We start from the raw sequence: 17,746 nt of genomic DNA, 5'->3' as shown, positions 1-17,746 counted from the left end.
GAGGGCTAGCTGGTGAGCAGCAGGAGAGCGCAGTCTCACTGCTATTTGATCACGATGTCTGTACGGAAACGTGCAAATAAGTACACCAGCATCTTCTGCGTCCTCGGCCTGGGAGTGCAGACGTAGCTGTTGTTAGCAGCGCTAGGCTCCAACCGTCAGCGGAGGCGGGGGACGCAGCACAACCGCGTTAAACTTGCATTTTTCTTCCACCGGTTAGAAGGAGATTCTGAGCAGCTGACTTGTGTTTTGTCTCATCAGGAAATATTGGAGGAAGTTGTAAGAGAGTTACACAAAGTGAAAGAGGAGATAATTGATGGTAAGAAAGAGAAAAATTATTATTTTTCTCATCTTTATGACTACTTTACCATAGATAAGACGATAGGAACTGCAGAGTTCCCTGGTGTTTTCAGACTTCTCTGAGCAGTTCTGATTTATATACACATTTGAAGAACAAGCATCTACCTTATCTGAGCTCTGATCGTCACATTGTGTTTACGTCCTTTATTTTTATGCTGTTGATGAGCTTTTTCACCCCCAACCTGTGAGAAATTCACTGGCCGGTGTTTCTCACAAGTGGGCGGGTGAGAAAGGGCCTGCCTGTAGCCCCTGGCACGTCAATTTATCACAATCAGGGAGCGTGAAATCGCTTCTAACTAGCTGGCCACACAGGTCCGGGATGAGGAGGGGACAGAGGTACCAAACTGAAAATCCTTCCCGAGCATCTTCTGTAGGCTTCCTGTGCTTGAAGAGCTATTGCAGACCTTCACTCCACTAGAGCTTTCCAAATAGCCACGTATTTTTCTAATTCATCGAACAGCGCAACAGCTGTACTAAATGTATCAGTACTTTTTTATAAATTGCTCGACAATATATGACTAAATGTATCTTTCAGAACTGTTACTGAAATGCACAGCAACATACCTATTTGAACCTTGCATTAGGGCATATACAGATGCGTGTCCATGCCCCGCACTCCCCATCTTAGATTCACACAGAAGGGGAAAAAGAGGAGACTGTAAAACAGCTAAAATCCATTCCCTGTCCCCTTGCCCTAGACCCATGTGTTCACAAAGCTTCGGGACACTTTGCAGTTGAGGAGACCCTCGCCCATACGCTACCGTCCCGGCAGCTTGGCCCTCAGAGCCTCCCTAGCTCATTCCAGTGCAAAATAAGACGTTCCCATAAACCACAGATGCGACTCCTTGAGGCAGTACCGCAGTTCGCAAGCACACAGCTGACTGCTTACCCCTCACTCATCCTTTTACCCTCCACTCATCCTTTTACCAGCGTGTATTTTCTGCAGCTTCTATACTTAGCGTTTTCCGTCACACTGGGTGTAACACTCTGCATTAACTCTTTGGTTTGGTTTTCTAGCCATACGGCAGGAGTTGAGTAGAATCAGTACAACATAATGATTGCAAAGCATTTGGACGGTACTAAGAATGCTAGGAAGATCGGATCATTTCTAAGTGTACCAAGGTCATGCAAGATGGTGAGAGAGGACACCGGCACTGTCTTTGTTCCTATACCCTTTTTATTAGCAGACTCAGCACACTTTGAAGCTTGCTGCTGCCTTGGATTCGCTTCATTTTAAAAGTCTTAATCTAAAGAATATTAAATTTTAAATTTCTGGATTTTTTAGATTTCATCTGACACTGCACATTGGATTTGTCAGCCTTTTTTGTATTTTGTATTTGCTTATTTAAATGTATTACCTTTCTTTTTAGTAGTAGATAAGAACACACGTGAACCATTTGCTTTTGATAGATGACTTCAAAGTCATTTTACTAGTAGTCTGCAATGTAAATGAAGATCCTTTGCCAACAGAAATGTATTGTGGCATCACCAGAAGAAACAGAGACATGTTAGTTGTCAGCCAACAAGTTCTTTGTCTCAGAGTTATCACAATATAAAAAAAAAAATGGTACGTCGGTGCATCACAGTATCTGTGTTCATATTGGTAATAAACTGTTTATTGTCCACATAGCCCTGCCTTTCTTTGTTTCATTTGTCCCTTGAGCTGCCGCGCTTTGACGTCACCGGGGTTGGCGATGAGAGGAAGGTGACGGAGACTCACCGTGGGGCGGCAGCTGTGCCCGGCCAGCGCCGCGGAGCACGAGGAGAGAACCTGAGCGTGTCGCATCTGTCACAGCCGATGCAATGGCCACAGCCCTGATGCTTTTCACAGGGAGACGGGGCTCCTGAGCACCACCTCCTGCAGCCAGGCTGCAGCAACCTCAGCAACTTCCAGCCAAAGTCAGTGAAGGCCAGTGGCTTATGGCTCTTCTCAGGCCACCACTAACTGTCCAACTGCAACTCCTCCTGCCATCACTGAAATAAACCCATCACCTGCACTCGTAAGGCCTTCCAGTAAATAAAAGGGAGGTGGTTAGGCAGAACAAGGCTACTGAAGGCATGAGGAGGATGCAAGCTGAAATCACTGGCACAGCACCACTGAGCTAGAGGCTTAAGGGGAATTATTTGTTAAGACCTCACATGTTGCATTTGCCTTGAGCTTTATTTCACGGAAAGTGAAGTCAAAGATATAAGTACGGGACACCGAACACTTAACAGCACACACCCAGTCATATCTTATCAGGTTATACAATTTTTTTCTTCCTTAAAGCCGTTCTTTCCACCAGGAAATCTTGGGAATTTCTGCTTGACTTAGTTTGGCGCAGGCTTTACACAGCAGTAGTCTCAATACCGTCTTCTTGATAGCTTCGTGCAAAAGGCCAAAGACTGGAGTTCAGCTATTGAAACCTGTCAAATATTTTCCAAGCCCCTTGCTTTGCCTCAGGCCTTCCTGAAGCTTTTCTTTCAAAAGCCAGGCCCCAGGAATGGTTTTGGGAGCAGAGCCTGGTGCAGCAGCCGAGGTGGGGCTGTGGCTGTCCTCTTGCTCATGTCCCCCACACCTCATGGTGCACAGCACAGGCAGGAGACGCTGCCCGCCAGGTCCAGGAGAGCCAGGAGAGGAGGCGTGGTGGGGTGTGCTTTGCTGTTAGGTGTAAAATGTGATCTGCTTTGGCTTGGAGAGCAGGCGGTTGTCCTTCAGCAGTCTTCAAAGCAACCCAATCTGCCTTTCAGAAAAGTCATTTTTACAACGTGGTTATACTTTCGATGAAATGCAGGAGAAATGGGAGAAATTTGAGTTTAATGGAGGTGAGCTCCAGACCAAGCCTGATGTCTGTTAGCTGTTTAACGCCAGCAGAAGGCAAAAGACGGGTTAGACAGCAGGGTAGGATTTCCACATGGGAACTAAAGCAGGCAAACGTTGATGTGCACCACAATACGACAAGCCCAGGACCAGGAGAAGGAGCCTTTCCAGTAGGAAAGACGCAGACAAGCACCAGTATCAGCAAAGACTATAATGCTCTACTGCATAAATCTTATACAGTAGCTCATGCGTTTCTTAATTATAAACCCATGTAATGGCATACCTGACAATGGCAAGTACTTCTCAAAACTGCTGCCTCTCAGATGATCACAACTGTTCTGCGAAACTCTTCCCGTAATCTTAATTAAGCTTCAGGAAGTTGGGGCCTGGCATGGTTCGTGTTTTGCCTTGGAATGTTGCATTATGCCTAAGGTCAGTAATGACTGCCTTGTAATTCGGGGCAAGTGTACAGCCTGGATACGGCATGCCCTCTGTTAACATCAGCCACCTGCTGTAAATTGAGTTTTTCTTACTTTCTCCTTCTACCTTTGCAGGCCTCGTGTAATTAAGCCATAATGAGCTGACGTTTGCACAGGGCCACTTAATAGCTGTGGGAGCAAGGTGCGCGGGGGTGGAAGGGGAAGCTTGGCTGATAGGGGCAGGGGAGCAGTCCTGGCATCACCAGTACTGGTTCCCAGTGTACGGCTCCAGCGACAGAGATGTGCGGGGCGGCTTATTGGCAGCAGTGGCGCTGCCAGAGGAGTTCCCCCTCCCAGACACGGATTCAGTTCGCCCGTGGGCTCTGTAGAGGAGGGTGTCCCTTCATGCTGGGCGTGTTGAGGGTACTGCCGCAACAGGGCAGGCCACGGGCATTTTACATCAGCAGAAATCAAAAGGGGCATTAACCTCCGCTCTGACCTGTCATACAGCTGTTTGTCCCTCCTGTCTCCTCTTGCCAGAGCATCCTCTTGCCACACAATGAAGGGGATCTGGATTATTTTTTAAGCAAAGAGAATAAAACTGTACGTAGCCCCAGTGCTCTTTTAACCCAGACCCATTTGCCCTGTGGTTACAAAAAGAAACCCCTGCTTCTGCCAACTTCACTGGTGGCGGCAAGGACAAGTGCCCACGGGGAGGGCAGGATCACAGCCTTCTCCAGCAGCACCCACACACATTGAAACCCCGCTCGCACCACACACCTGCAGGCACCAGGCTTCCAGCCGCTTCAGATTCCCACTGAGATGGAACGTGCAGAGCAGGAGGGCTGTGCCCAGGCAAAGCAAGGTGGGACCATGATGGAAATACTGATGGGAGGCAGGATAAGAAGCGGTGGTCAATTTTGGTTACCCTCTGTTTACACCATAGGCTGTGTGTCAGGCTAGGCTAGTAATCCATAGACCACACAGGTGACTGCACCAGGGAACAGCTGAGTAAGGGAACTACAGAAAGGTGACTCTCCACAGAGGAGAAGGACAACAGTCAGATTGAGGAAGATAGAATAATCTTTATTATGGTTTTTATATTAACTTGCGACATTGGCCAAGCTTGCTAAGGACACAGGAAGTTGAATATGTGATCATGAAGTGGCAGCAACGCTGAAGTAAATTAATAAACAAGGGAAGCTCCTGACATGAACACAAAGAAGCCAATGGAGGTTCCCACACCAAAGCCTCTTCCTCTGGGAGAAGAGGCACATGAAGAACCAGTGAAGTCTAAAGTGTTAGAGGAAGTCCTGTTCTTCCTCTTCTTTTCCAGAAAAAGAACCAGACCAAAACAATATCTGTGAATGAACTGGTATTCTGCCCCAGTATCACAAAGGTTCTCGCACTGCTGAGCCAACCTGGGTATTCTCCCAACCGCCAAAATCAGACAGATGAGTTAAATGGGAGAAAGGGAAAGGGAGGAGGAGAAGGAACAACCCAAATTGCAGCAGGCTAGCTCAGCTGCCTGGTATGCCAGTGTAGCTAAGGACAGGCTGACTCACGGGATCCAGTGCTGTAGGAGGAAGCAATGAAACTGTGTTTATTGAGGAAATCAGGCTTCCCAGGTCTAAGAGCATACTTTGAGGGACTGAAAGCAATGCAGAATAATCCTTTTCTTTGTTACAGACATGGATTTCCAGAGGAAAACAAAAAAGTCATACTGTTAGAGAGTTAGGGTATAACAGAACCTTTGTAGATTTATTCTCTTTTAAACACTTATTAAGGACAGAAATAAGTTGTCAGCTTTCCAGGGCGGAGGGAAGTTGTAAGATGGCATCTGAACTCCTGACCAAGAAAGATGATCAGAAATATTAACAACCTTGATAAGCAGCAATTAAATCTAGCATCTTTCCACTCTCAGAAGGACTCATAGTGGCAAAAAGTATAAGAAATGAGAAGTTATGAATACTATTGAAAAGGTGAGTGAGGAGGAACCACCCGGTTCCTCTGGGGGAGCATCCACACTGCTGATCAGACAGCAAGCAGAAGACTAAAGGAAGGGTTTCTCCATGTCACACTTCATCTCTGACACTTAGCTACACTGACTATTAGATCCTAAGAATAGAAATGGATTCAGAAAAAGTTTATACAAAACCCTGGAATAAAGGTCAAACAGCAGCTAACAAAATAATAATCAAAATGTACAAAAATATACACATATTTCATTGCATATACAAAATCTCTGCTACCAGCCATTGTTAGAAGTATGATATTAGATCAGACAAGACATAGAGCTTAAGGCACCTTTTGTGTTCTCCAGAAAGTATCACTTGCTACTGCATGCCAGTCCTCCTTACTTCTACAGTCCTGTGCACGCAGAGGATCCACATCTAATCTGGCACAAAGAGAACCCAGATCTAAACTACACACATGCATGCCCACACATACACACACCATTCTCCATTGCAGAACAGGCCGAAACTCACACGTGGCCCAGGAAGTTAATTCTAAGCCTAGACCAAAGGTTCACGTGGTCATAGCTCGCTCTAATCTAGTTTCTCAGGTTCACGTACACAAATATCCTTTATTAAAAAGTATCAATAGTCTAAAATAGTGCATCCAATTGCTTCATTTTCACACTCACTCTTGGTCTAAGGAGCATACACCAACGCGACTTCAGCACACACAAACGTCCTTCTGCTTCTGCAGAGAACTCAAGTCATTCAAATGAACGAACAAAACACCAATGCGGCAGGCGGAGCTAGTCCATTAGCTTTCTTTTGCCAGCTTGCACAGTCTCTTAACCCTTGAATAAGGACCAATACTGTCATCAAAAACAAAGTCCCACAGAACTCGAATCCAGGACTGGTGATGTGGAAGGTTATCGTAATATTCTGCTGCGATCTTCTTTACCTGGAAGAAGAAGAGAGAGAACGAGCTGTTTAGCTGCATAATGTCAGGTGCGTGTCAGTCTTCACGTACAGATCTGATAGCACAGCCATAACCTGAAGTTACTTGTTATTGCTGGTGAGCTTCTGAAGTTCAGCCAAATGAGATGTACTTAAACACATTTAGATACTTCTTAGCAGATTTCTGATGTAAGTTTTGCCTCACAATGTCAGGATTTGAAAGATGATGGATCGCTGCCTTCAGTCAGAACTATTTTCTCTCATTTGGGAGGTGGAGGGATCTCCGCAATGAGATGACTAATCCACCTTATAAATTGCCAAGACTCCAACACGCTGTATTTAAAGCCCTGTTCTCCGCTTGTAATACTCGTCTGCTGAGGGTTCTGGGTAGGAGAGAAATACCAATTGAGAAAGTGCCAGCCACAGTCTTGCCTACACTTCGTTTTCTTTCCTCCATTCTACTACCGTGATGCCAATCTGAGAGACGGGTTCCTCCAGCAGGCAGAGGAAATTGCAGGGGTGGTCCATTCTCCTCAGTCTGGTATTAAAAATGGTGTAAGACTCATTATTAGATCATGAGTCTAATAAAATTTCATCCCTGTTACAAATCCCCCGAGTCTTAAGACTGTTGTCATCAGAGAAGCCTTGGGCATCACTGGGGATGGTGCCTGTAGTAAGGCCAGCACCAGAGGACAAAAAGGTTTCAAACCTGGCGGGTTCAGGGGACTATGAGGATTCCCAAGTTATCAGTAGTCCCTGCTCCAGCAAGATGCTCTGCTTTTTGAACACACTTACGAAGCAGCAGAGTCTGTTAACTATTGTACACTTGCATGTAAACTGCTTGGGCATGGTTTTATTACAGCTCCACCTCCTAGACAAACAAAGCTCCATTCTAGAGTAGTTTGTCCTGCTGGACAGCATGACTTGTCGCTTTAAAAACCCTGCAGAATTTTAAAGCCAGCTATGCTGAGCACAGTACGGACTTCCAGTGAAGAGCAAAAGGTCTACACAGAAATTGTCATCTGGGAGGAGGGTCTCCTCAGCATCCGAGCTGTAACGGTGGACTCCTAACACAGCGTTTTGACTGTTTGTGGAAAGGGAAGAATCCCAGCAAAAGTTAAATTATAAGCCAATAACGCTCACCACTAGTTACCTCGTTAATTCAGCTTCCTAGCAGGCACTTCCTGGTGAGGTAAGTTGGGTAATGTACAAGTTCCATTAAGATCTTTTACCTCTGTACCTCAGCCCCTATGTGCTCCTTCTGCTCGTGGGAGGTGGAAGGTTCAGTTCAGGTCTGACTGTATTCTGCCTTCCACTGAATAACTCTGATATATATTTCCCTATATCCTGCTTTAAAGTGTTGGTCTGTACTTCAAATGTGGTTTATTTTCAATGGGATTCAGATAATATCAGCACTTTCCCTTAGAGGTATTTGTTAATGACTGGAAGAAGGGTGATTTCCAGGCACCGGGTAAGATCTCTGGAGATGCAGATTCAGTTCCCTGTGCTCCGTCTGTAACCAATCAGGAATAATTTAATTTGGGTTTTCTATCCTCCCTTTTCCCAGCTGTGTAATTGAAGTAGCCAGAGGATGAGAGGGAGGACTATTTAGACAGTGAGCTCCCTTGACTCCCTTGAATGAAAGCCACTGGTGAGGCCCTACGCAAACACAAAGGGGGTCTCAGATACCCAGCCCCCACAGGTTCACTCCAGCTCTGACGTGGTCATTCCCTACCACACTGCTGCTTACAGACCTTCTCTCCTACCTCCATTTTAAAAGTTCTGCCTGAATTTTGACTTGCAACAGTAATTCAGCCTTTATCTATACTAGCCAAGTTCATATGGCAAGTCTACCATTCCCGTCTTCTCCAGAACCCCTACGTATCTCTTGCCCAAAGAAACAAAAGGTCTGAACCAGACATGTTTTCTCAGCTACTTATATTATTCTGCAGAGCTCTTGACCATGTTAGACTCTGACCATTACAAGGGCTTCAGAAAGTCTTTCTGTATCGCCCCTTGCACGTAGAAGTGAAGGGATGGAGATTCACAGAAACCAGTTCAGCCCCTAGGAACAATGTCTCCAGCAGTGGCTGTGCCCTCTGGCACCAAAGGCTAACTAAAAGTGACCCCAGTGACTAACTAGGAAAAAATGGCTCAGAGAAGAGACCAATAAACAGCCTGTCTACGTTCAACCCAATAGTTTCCACACTTTCAGCAAACATGAGGAAGCAGCATAGCCTGGGCATAGTGCTGAAGAGCTAGGTGGACACAATATCCAAGTTTGGAAACTTACCCTTAAATATATTCCATACACATATTCTGCAGTTGTCATACAGATATAAAACAAGCACCTAGAATTCAAGTATTATTGGATAATTAAGATGATTAATCAAAACGCCCAGCAGTGATTTTGAAGGAGGTCATACACAGCCCATTCTGGAAGCAGGCAGCCCAGTCACAGCTGGCAAGCTGCTTGCCACCATCAGGTGTGGAGGACTTGCTTGTTCACCAAGCATATCCGTTTAGCACCTTCCTGCAGCATATGGTGGCAGCTCATTCTGAACGAGAAACCCAGTATGAGAAGCCCACAAGAGGTGACCAGGAGTGTGTGGCCCTAGACCAGTGACTCACACGTACACGAGGTAGTTCTTTGCTCTTCATGGCTTGGTGCCCAGCAGCACCTTGTGCAGAAAGCAGGCACCACTTGCACCATCGGCAAAGTCCCTGTGCTCTGAGCGGACAACTGTATGAGATGTTCATAAGCAATGGAGAGGAGAAGGTAAACTGCAATAAATTGGTTTTGACAAAGGAATAGGGAAGAGGGAAAATTTAAAGAATGCAGTTAGAGGGAGGACTTCTGAAGGAAAAGACTTCTTATGGAAAAGACAAGGAAGTTTGTTCAGTGCATGTTCCCATTTTGCTATCACACGGCAGGAAAGAATTCTGAAAACCGTTTCTCTTTTACACTGGATTGACACAAAAAGTTTCCTGAAAAAAAACACCTCATCTATTGTAACTTGTTTCAGCATCTCCATCTGTAAAACAAAATTATCTCCTCCTTACCTACCAGAAAATCTGGGGAGTGGGGGGTGAAAATAATTGGGTTTTAATGCAGATTGCCTTTTAAATACAACATTAAACTACAGCTATTAAGTACATTTCAGGCTGGAAGAGTCATCTTCCATGTTGCATTCCAGGTGCGTACAAAACCCGCTGATGGCAGTTTCCAGGTAGCAAGTTTTGCAGCCAGATCATAGATCATCTCAAAGACTGCACTGTGACAAAGTATTCCTAGATCCTGCTCCTGATTTCCCCCTTCAAGCTTTCCATATTGCATTGGAGATCACCCATTTGCTTCAATTCTTCCCTCCCTTCCTCCTTACCGATGTCAACTGCAAGTCTTAACTCATTGCTAGCTTGTGAATGGAAGGCATCATGGAAGGACAACAAGAGATCACAAAGTCTGCAAGAAGCTTATTAGGCACTTGGCACCTGGTATATTGAGGCTTTTCTTCAAGTAGATCAAGGTGGTAGGTAAGAAATCACATTCTTTTTGACGGAAACTTTGCTTCTGTACTTGTAGAGCACAGCAACGGGATCCCAGTCCTACTCCTTTGTATCAGATAGGCGCAAAAGCTAAATGCAACCTCATATTTGACCACAGCTGTTATAGACCCTTTGTCCTGGGGCTGTCCAGAAGCTACAGATCCTTATGAAAAGAAGCTGAAAAATGATGTTTAGAATGCTACAAGGCATATTACAGAAGTTCCCTCCATAGTCCTTGACCAGGAGGGAGCACTCAAGCTAGCCCTCCTGGCCATCACAGGGTTAATGGGATCTGCAATTCAAAACCAGCACATCTACCACATTTTCCAATCTTGTCTGTCTAATAAATCTGGTTTCATACCATGTCTTTTCCTTTTCCCACAAGCTTAATGAGTAACTAGTTTGCCTCTGGTAACACTGCAGTTTTTATTGCAGTTTGTAGGAAGAGTATCGAGTTCCTCCTTGTTCTCCTGTCCCCTCTCTCCGTAAGTATATTCCGTCTTTCAGATAATAAAGAATGGATCTTCTTACTCATTTGGTAAACAATGCAATATTTTACAGTTATAAGGCTTCATGCAAAGACTAGTCTAGTTGTAAATCTACAGGGGTTTTTTTTGGAGCAGGTCCCTCATTATAATGTTAAATTTCACGGTCTCTTGCATAATCTTTCATTATACTAGTGGGACGAGTTCTTACTGCACACTCATGTCACTCCTCTGTAATATCTATAAGCTTACAGCACAGCCTAATTCTTCCTCTTTCAAATCTGTCACACTCCTAGGGTAAAGGTCTTTCCAGCGGCAAACACATTACTCAGAACATTCTGAATGAGACACCTGTAACAAAGGACAAAGCTAAATTTACTTTTCTGATAAGCAAGTGGAAGAGCCAGTTACTTTCGAAGATCAAGATCCAGTTATTCTATGATGCTATTTCTCCCCTGCTATCAATCAGGCAGGAACCAAATACTTTGCCAATAATTAAAAATAAAAATAGCTACACTGAGAGGTCATCCATATTGCACAATTCAGCTATTAGATGTTCAAGTGCCTAGGAGACTACATCTGAAAAACTAGACATTTGCTGAGTGAAGAATTTTTGGGAGGTTCAGCAGAGGAGAGCAAGGGGAGGTTTCTACCCCTACCTGTTATGAAGTTCAAGCATTAAAGCTATCCAGAGAGGAACTGTCCCCTTATCTCCTTCCACCAAAGAGGCAGAGAATTTGCACTCAATTTGCAGAGAAGAATAACCAACTTCCTTTAACAGGCAAAGGATTTTCTACAGTAGCTGTTCTGCCAAAGGATTTTCACTTCATAATAGATTTTTCACTTGTAATTGATCACTCAAAGACTCGAAGTTTTCCACATAGTTGTGTCAGGCAGCAACGATTGACAAACCTGATATCTCCTCCAGCAGCGGGGCAAGTCTCAGCTGCCCAAGAGCTAGAGACACATGAACACGAGCCCATGAAATTCAACTAATAACTCTATCCTCTTTACACAGGAGGGCAGACACTTCCAGCTGTTGCACTGCCTCGAGGAATTAGGCTGAACTATTTGTGATGTGGGTGGGGAAGAGCTTTTCAGGTCTCAATCAGGTCTGGAGCAACAGTTCCAGCAAGTTCAATTAGTCATACACCTCCCTCGTGTGAGATGCAGAGCTAACCTCCTCTTCTTCTATTTACATTTCAGTAATCTAAGTATCAAAGCCTACCTAACAAGTTTGAACATTTGAAGCTAGAGCTAAGCTCACACGCTTCCCAGCTGAGCTATCGGGTGTATCAGCAATGGGAGTGCCTGACAGGAGAACTTCACCCATGAACGGGGGCTGCCTTACCGGCTGCTCTGAACCCCACCAGGAATGGCCAGTTTCTCCAGGACAGACCTCCATCAGTAAAGGAGGTGTGCTAAAACAGAACTATAGGCTATCCAGAGGCTCCCCACGCCCTTCTACACCACAAGAAAATCTCCTCGTTTTGAATCTCCTCTCACACAGTGATGTGATGAAGAACATTAACCCATAAAGCAGGTTTTGCCGGGTCATAAAAGGTGTAGTGGGGAGGTCACAGCTGCTGAACCTCAGCCTCCTCAGCTCTACCTCCACCTCACGAGGATGTTACAGTAGTGGCCCCCAACTTTGTATCCGACCAGAGACAGAAGATATTTCCTTCCTTCTATGCCGGAGGATTTGTATGTAGGAGTAATACTTCGAAGTCACGTATCTCTACCACTGTGAGCACCTGCTGAGGAACCCTTATATTAAAACCCAGAAGAGCAGCTACACACCTGGAGGGAGATTGAAAAACCATTCCTAGACACCTGGGCTTTGCAAATTTGATTCCCACAACTGATAAAACGTAAACAAAAAGGGACTTTACTTTCAAAAGAGGAAAGCCACGGCACTTCCCCAATGACGGATCAGGCATCCTCAGTTTCTGTGGGTGGGGCAGAGCTAAAACAAGTCATGTAGAGTGGGGCTTTATCTTCTAGTGCTACTTGTGTCAGGCTGGAACATGCCCCAATACTTATGTCACCTCAAAAATAGAAGGACTTTTGTTTGATGTTAATCAAGCAATATAGTTAGCAGATTGATCATTAGACAAGTTTCAAGTAGTAACTGCCACCTGCCTCACTTTAGATGGGCCTTTAACATTTCAAAAAGATGAAAGCTGGTGGCCAAGGGAAAGAAATGGAGAAATTTGGAGCATTGTTGGAGGATTTTATCATGCAAAAAGTATTCCTCAAGCCTTATGAGGCTCAGATGTTCTTGTTTCTATCAAATAAACTAAATATTACAGCAGTATGGCCGCCATTTCTCTCAATCTCCTGCTTAAAATGAAAGCTTTAGAAACAAATCCCAAAGCTGCTTCTTTTTCGCTTTTAAAATTGATCCATTGTTATGACTCAGAGTGATTTCTTTGAGACAGTTTAGCAGCTTTTATAAAAATCCAATCCGCCCGTGCAATGCCATACTTACCATTGGCAGTCTGCACCCGGGAATGCTGGGGAAGTCATGATGCTCCATGTGGTAGCCTACATTAAAGGTGAGCCAGTTCAGAGGTCCGTAGTAAGAGTATGTCTCATACCCTTTTAAGAACATATAGTGTTCTGCTATGAAGTGCCCAGAAATGGGATGTAAACCCATGCAAAGAATTGTACCTGCTATTAAGTAAATAATAGGCTTGAGCCCCCAAAGGTAGTAAATGATAAGGTCTATAGAAAACTGAACGAGAGCGTTAAAAATTTCCATCCGTGTAATTGCTTTGGGGTTTACATACAGTGGTCTCAGACTGTAGAACAGAGGTTGGAGGAAAAGCCAAAGCAGTTTCCGAAGTGGCGTACAGAAGAACCAGCCTTCAAAGTCTGTGGGAATGTCCACATCCAGGCTGTCCCCACCAAGGTAGCGATGATGGTCAATGTGGTATTTCTTGAAGGAGGCGGAATAAGGGATGCCAATTGGCAGGTTGGCAAAGACTGCGAACCATCGGTTCCACTTGGCCTGCTTGTTCCCAAAGGCAACATTGTGTGAAATATCATGGATGGCGAGGGTCAGCGAATGGTTGATACAACCCCCAAAAGCATAAGCCCAGAAAAAAATCCATTTCCAAGATAAGTCTTTCACCAGGTAGCATGCTAGAAACTGCGTGAAAACCATTACAGACACAATCCACTTTAAATGTGGATCCGGTCCCATCAGAGTCTTGATCTCTGGATACTTTGCTAAAGGGAAAAATGCAGAGAAAACCTCATTAGATCACAGTTAGGTAGAAATAATCACCACTAGCACTCTATTTTTATCACCGTATGTTTGAGGCCCTGGTTTTATAAACCAGCAATACCAAAGCAGGGTTGCCACTACAACAAAAGCTTTACTAATGTATGGGCTCCATTCCCACTGCCAGCATCATGTCCAGTTGTGATTGATATTGAGAGATATACACACACACATATACATACACAAAAATAAAATTTACCCTGGTGGTCAATATGTGGCGTCACGTGCTTTCACAAGGATGAGTATTTGTATGCTAAAACCCACCAGATTTAAGCTCTAAGAAACACCTTCTGTCAAGTTTTTAATTTCCCTTTTTATTTTGCCCAATCCAGTTGCTGTTTTCCACAAAAGGGATACAACTGCCTTCCTTGTAGCTGTTTTCATGCTGTTGCTTCAGACGTGCTAGCAGTGGAAGAGGGCTGAGCAACAGGCTTGCCAGGTTCTGCTCTGTGGTTAGATGACAAATGTAGCATGAAAAAAAAAATAAATTCCTAAGTATTTGAGTGTTCACCGGTGCTTGCAACACGTACAGCTCTTTGCACGTGGTAACATCACAAGCAAGTCAGTAGTATTATCAGGAATTTGTAAGAGAATTTTTTTTTCTCTGTTCCCATTCATCAGCCTGTTCCCAAGCCACCTGCCAGACACAGGCATGAAAGTCACATCAATAATCACACAACAGCTTCGCGCAGCCTCACAAATACTGCAGTACAGCATCAGAGAGACATGGGCCAGGCTGGCTGGGTCAGGACAGGACCGGCTTACTGATCTTTAGTTCCACTGGCCATTCATTTGTCCTCTCAAGAAAAAGAAAATACACAGGAAAGTACAGCTTATCTTCCAGGTGCTGTTCACTGCTTCAGGTCCCTTCTTTACAAACCCACACTTCTCACTTCCAGTATTAACTTGCACATGAATATTTCCACTGCTTTATGGCTTTTAGCCACCCGCTGGCCTCCCCCCTTTTACTCATACTCTGCATTTCTCAATAATTACAGCTTACATAGGTAAGGCTGTAGGACAAATCCCTCCTCCTGAACCCTGAGGTTACACAGTGTGTCCCTGTAAGTTTGACAGGCCCATTTTATGAATAGAAAAGTAAATATCATCTGACTGTCACTGTATGATACCAATGCAATAAAAGCAGATTATAATGATTTGCATCTATGCAGCTGTATATACTATAAACAAATGCGGGAGACAATACACAACTTCATGTGACCTTGAAAGCGGTGGCAGGTACTGAGTGCAGGATGCAGAGAAGGTTTTTATAGAAGTGAACCCCTTTGCTCACTTCAAACACAATTTTGCAGAAGTTCAGAGAGATGAAGCAGATCGATGTGCATATGCTCTGCAACCATTCAAACAGCTTGGCCAACTTCAGCCCAGATTAACAGAGGTTAGAGACAATAAAGATTCGACAGGTTTTGTGGAAGATGATGAGAAAAGGGATGCCCTCAATTCTTCCCCTTGTGAGGACAAGGGGGAGAAACCACCACGAGGAATATTCAGGCAGGGGAGAGATTTTCTAAGCGGTCAGAAAGCTCTAGTAGAAGTCCACATCTTTCTAAAGTCATCCAAGCTTTTTGATAAAAATCTTTAGAAAGCCCAGGGGTTTTGGTTTTGCTGTTCTGTTTTGGTTGGTTGGGTTTTTTTCCTTGTTTTTGCAACTCTTGAAATGAGTTTTTCATATTAGAAATGCTAACGTGCTAGAAATTGTTCTCTGGTACCTAGACAGGTACCAAAATTTTACGCAAAGTGCCAGGATATCCACTCTAAAGAATAACTTGTTATAATGAGCTGGTCAGAAAAATCTGTTACAGAAATAGAATGTATTAGATAACATAAGAAACATAAGAGATATATAAGAATAAGTTACTGCAGTCATGAGAAGAGATGAAGAGAGGAAGTGCCAGGTAAAATTTTGACCAAAAAAAAAGTTTTAATGGGATGGGGAAATGACTAAGAGATGCTTTATATTGCAGTTTGAGACAATGGAAGTTTTGGGCCTATTTATTTTTGTGGTGGGTAACAAGGATTGCAGATTACATTTAAGAGGTTTCAGAGTAGTAACTTCCAACCAGCAGCAACAGTGTCTGCGAGCAGCAATGCAGGTAGGTTGCATTTATAGCAGGTGAGAGCTATTAAGTAACTTGCTAGGGTTTAATATTTAAGTGCAATACATGATTAACTCCTCTCTGACAGTAAATTTTTGCATACTAGTTAAACCACAATACCATGTCTGTTTATGATTAATACTGATAAACCCTGCCAGGGAGCTGGTAGACTCACTGGCAGCTAAAAGCCTCGCTGGTAGAGTAGCCAGCCAGAGACCGTTTGGTTCGGGAACGCTTCACATGCAAAATGTTGAATGCTGACCCTTTCCACACCTGAGGCCACGCACTCTTCATGAGACACATTTAATCTCAGATTAAGTGATCCTGATGACTGCGGTTTACATATAATGTGCTGACACAAAGATGTATCTCATTTTTCCCTCGTGTTCATGCCTTGCAGTGAGCTGAAGGAATCCTGGTAAGGCAAGATGGAGCACTTACAGTTGAAAAACCTGTAAGGCTGCTGTGACAAGTGTCTGTAGGTGATCAGCTGGGCTGTGCAAACCAGCTGGCAGCCAGCTCCACATCCCAAAGGCAACAGAGAATCACAGGGCTACTGTGCAGCGCTGAACCAGGAGCCGTAGAGGACTATCAGATCTGTGGCAGCCACACAATAAGGACCACCTTTGTTTCCTACACATTGCACTTGGAAAAGTAAACAGACACCTACTCTCCACTCTTGAGACTGATAGAATTTCACACTACGAGGCACCTGTTCAAAGATTTTCGTCATGCTGCTCTTTCCTGAATCGCTTGTGTTTTGGTCTTCTTGAGCACTTTTCCAGTATAAAAATGACCAGCTTCTATACAGCCTAAGTCCATCGCCTCCCAACAAGCACTGAGTCAGACTAACACATTTCAACAGCCATAAACCGTAATCTATAGTGAGCTCTTCATTATGCACAATCATGGCATGGAAAGGGCACAGGAACAGGAGAAGAAAACCCCAACATTCAAACCCCCACAAAGTTACGTAACTACATGGAACCAGGGTTTGTCCTTTAGAGTAAAATAGGACCAGGACAGCTCCAGCTACTCTGCTGTCTCCACAGCCTACTCTCCAGCTCATTGGGAAAGTCTATTAGCTCAGCCTGGCAGACTGCTTATCCACACATGCTGCTTCCAGCTTGTCCATCCTATTGCCATTCAGAGGGTGGGGACACTGGTGTAGATGTACAGCAGTGCAGAAGCATGACTTTTCTGTCCCAGCATATCACAAAAGCAGTGGAAGCACTTTAGTAGCAGTGCTGCCCACTTTAGTGGGTAGATGGACTAGGTGACCTTTAAAGGTCCCTTCCAACCCAACACATTCTCTGATTCTATGATGCAGTTAATTTTGCCCAAACAGCTCCACAGTCTCTGTAGGGTAACCTGAGAGCAGCTGAAATCTGCACCACGATGATGAAAGACAGCATTTCCCACTTGTACAAGTCGAAAAAGAACAAATGCTGCAAGTATATTTTCAGAAGCATTCATGATTCTGAAACAACTCATTTACTGAATTAACATTTCACGGACATCACTCTAGTGTGGTGTGTAAGCATCAGTCACCTTTTTAGAGGCATGCATCACTCTGAAACACTACTGACAAATTACTCTGACTACGCTCTTTTTTTTTTTTCTACTTGATGCTCCTCTCTGGAGATCTAGGAGAACTCACCATAGCCCTACAGTGATGCTTAGTTAGAGCAGAGTAATTGTTCCTGGAGAAGATGTCAGTCGCTAGGTTCTGGTGCTCCTGCTCCTTAGCAGACAGCGAATAACTTGTTCCAAACCCTCACTCATCCTCTATTTCCACCGACAGTGCTCCTGCGATGACCC

At 44.4% G+C, this 17,746-nt stretch overlaps 2 protein-coding genes across 18 annotated transcripts in view; one reads left to right on the top strand and one right to left on the bottom strand.

Moving 5' to 3' along the window:
• The window catches only part of EVL (Enah/Vasp-like), a 161,952-nt gene extending 159,966 nt beyond the window's left edge, over window positions 1-1,986 (top strand). For 10 of the 16 annotated variants that reach the window (XM_074584008.1, XM_074584002.1, XM_074584005.1 and 7 more), the window contains 2 exons: window positions 259-316; window positions 1,375-1,986. In XM_074584008.1, the coding sequence (XP_074440109.1) occupies window positions 259-316; window positions 1,375-1,412 (96 nt within the window). In that variant the 3' untranslated portion in view covers window positions 1,413-1,986. The remainder of the gene's footprint in view (window positions 1-258; window positions 317-1,374) is intronic. The other 6 variants (XM_074584012.1, XM_074584013.1, XM_074584009.1 and 3 more) reach the window with 1 other exon arrangement.
• A 3,795-nt stretch (window positions 1,987-5,781) lies between these two features.
• The window catches only part of DEGS2 (delta 4-desaturase, sphingolipid 2), a 34,559-nt gene continuing 22,594 nt past the window's right edge, over window positions 5,782-17,746 (bottom strand). For both annotated transcript variants that reach the window (XM_074583996.1, XM_074583995.1), the window contains exons 2-3: window positions 13,011-13,753; window positions 5,782-6,492 (exon numbers count right to left, since the gene is read on the bottom strand). In XM_074583996.1, coding sequence (XP_074440097.1) covers window positions 6,349-6,492; window positions 13,011-13,727 — 861 coding nt within the window. In that variant the 5' untranslated portion in view covers window positions 13,728-13,753 and the 3' untranslated portion in view covers window positions 5,782-6,348. The remainder of the gene's footprint in view (window positions 6,493-13,010; window positions 13,754-17,746) is intronic.

This window comes from Larus michahellis, chromosome 4 (genome assembly GCF_964199755.1).
Source record: "Larus michahellis chromosome 4, bLarMic1.1, whole genome shotgun sequence".
Taxonomy (NCBI): domain Eukaryota; kingdom Metazoa; phylum Chordata; class Aves; order Charadriiformes; family Laridae; genus Larus; species Larus michahellis.
Note: the sequence above shows the minus strand (reverse complement) of the source record. Positions and strands in the feature narration are given on the sequence as shown.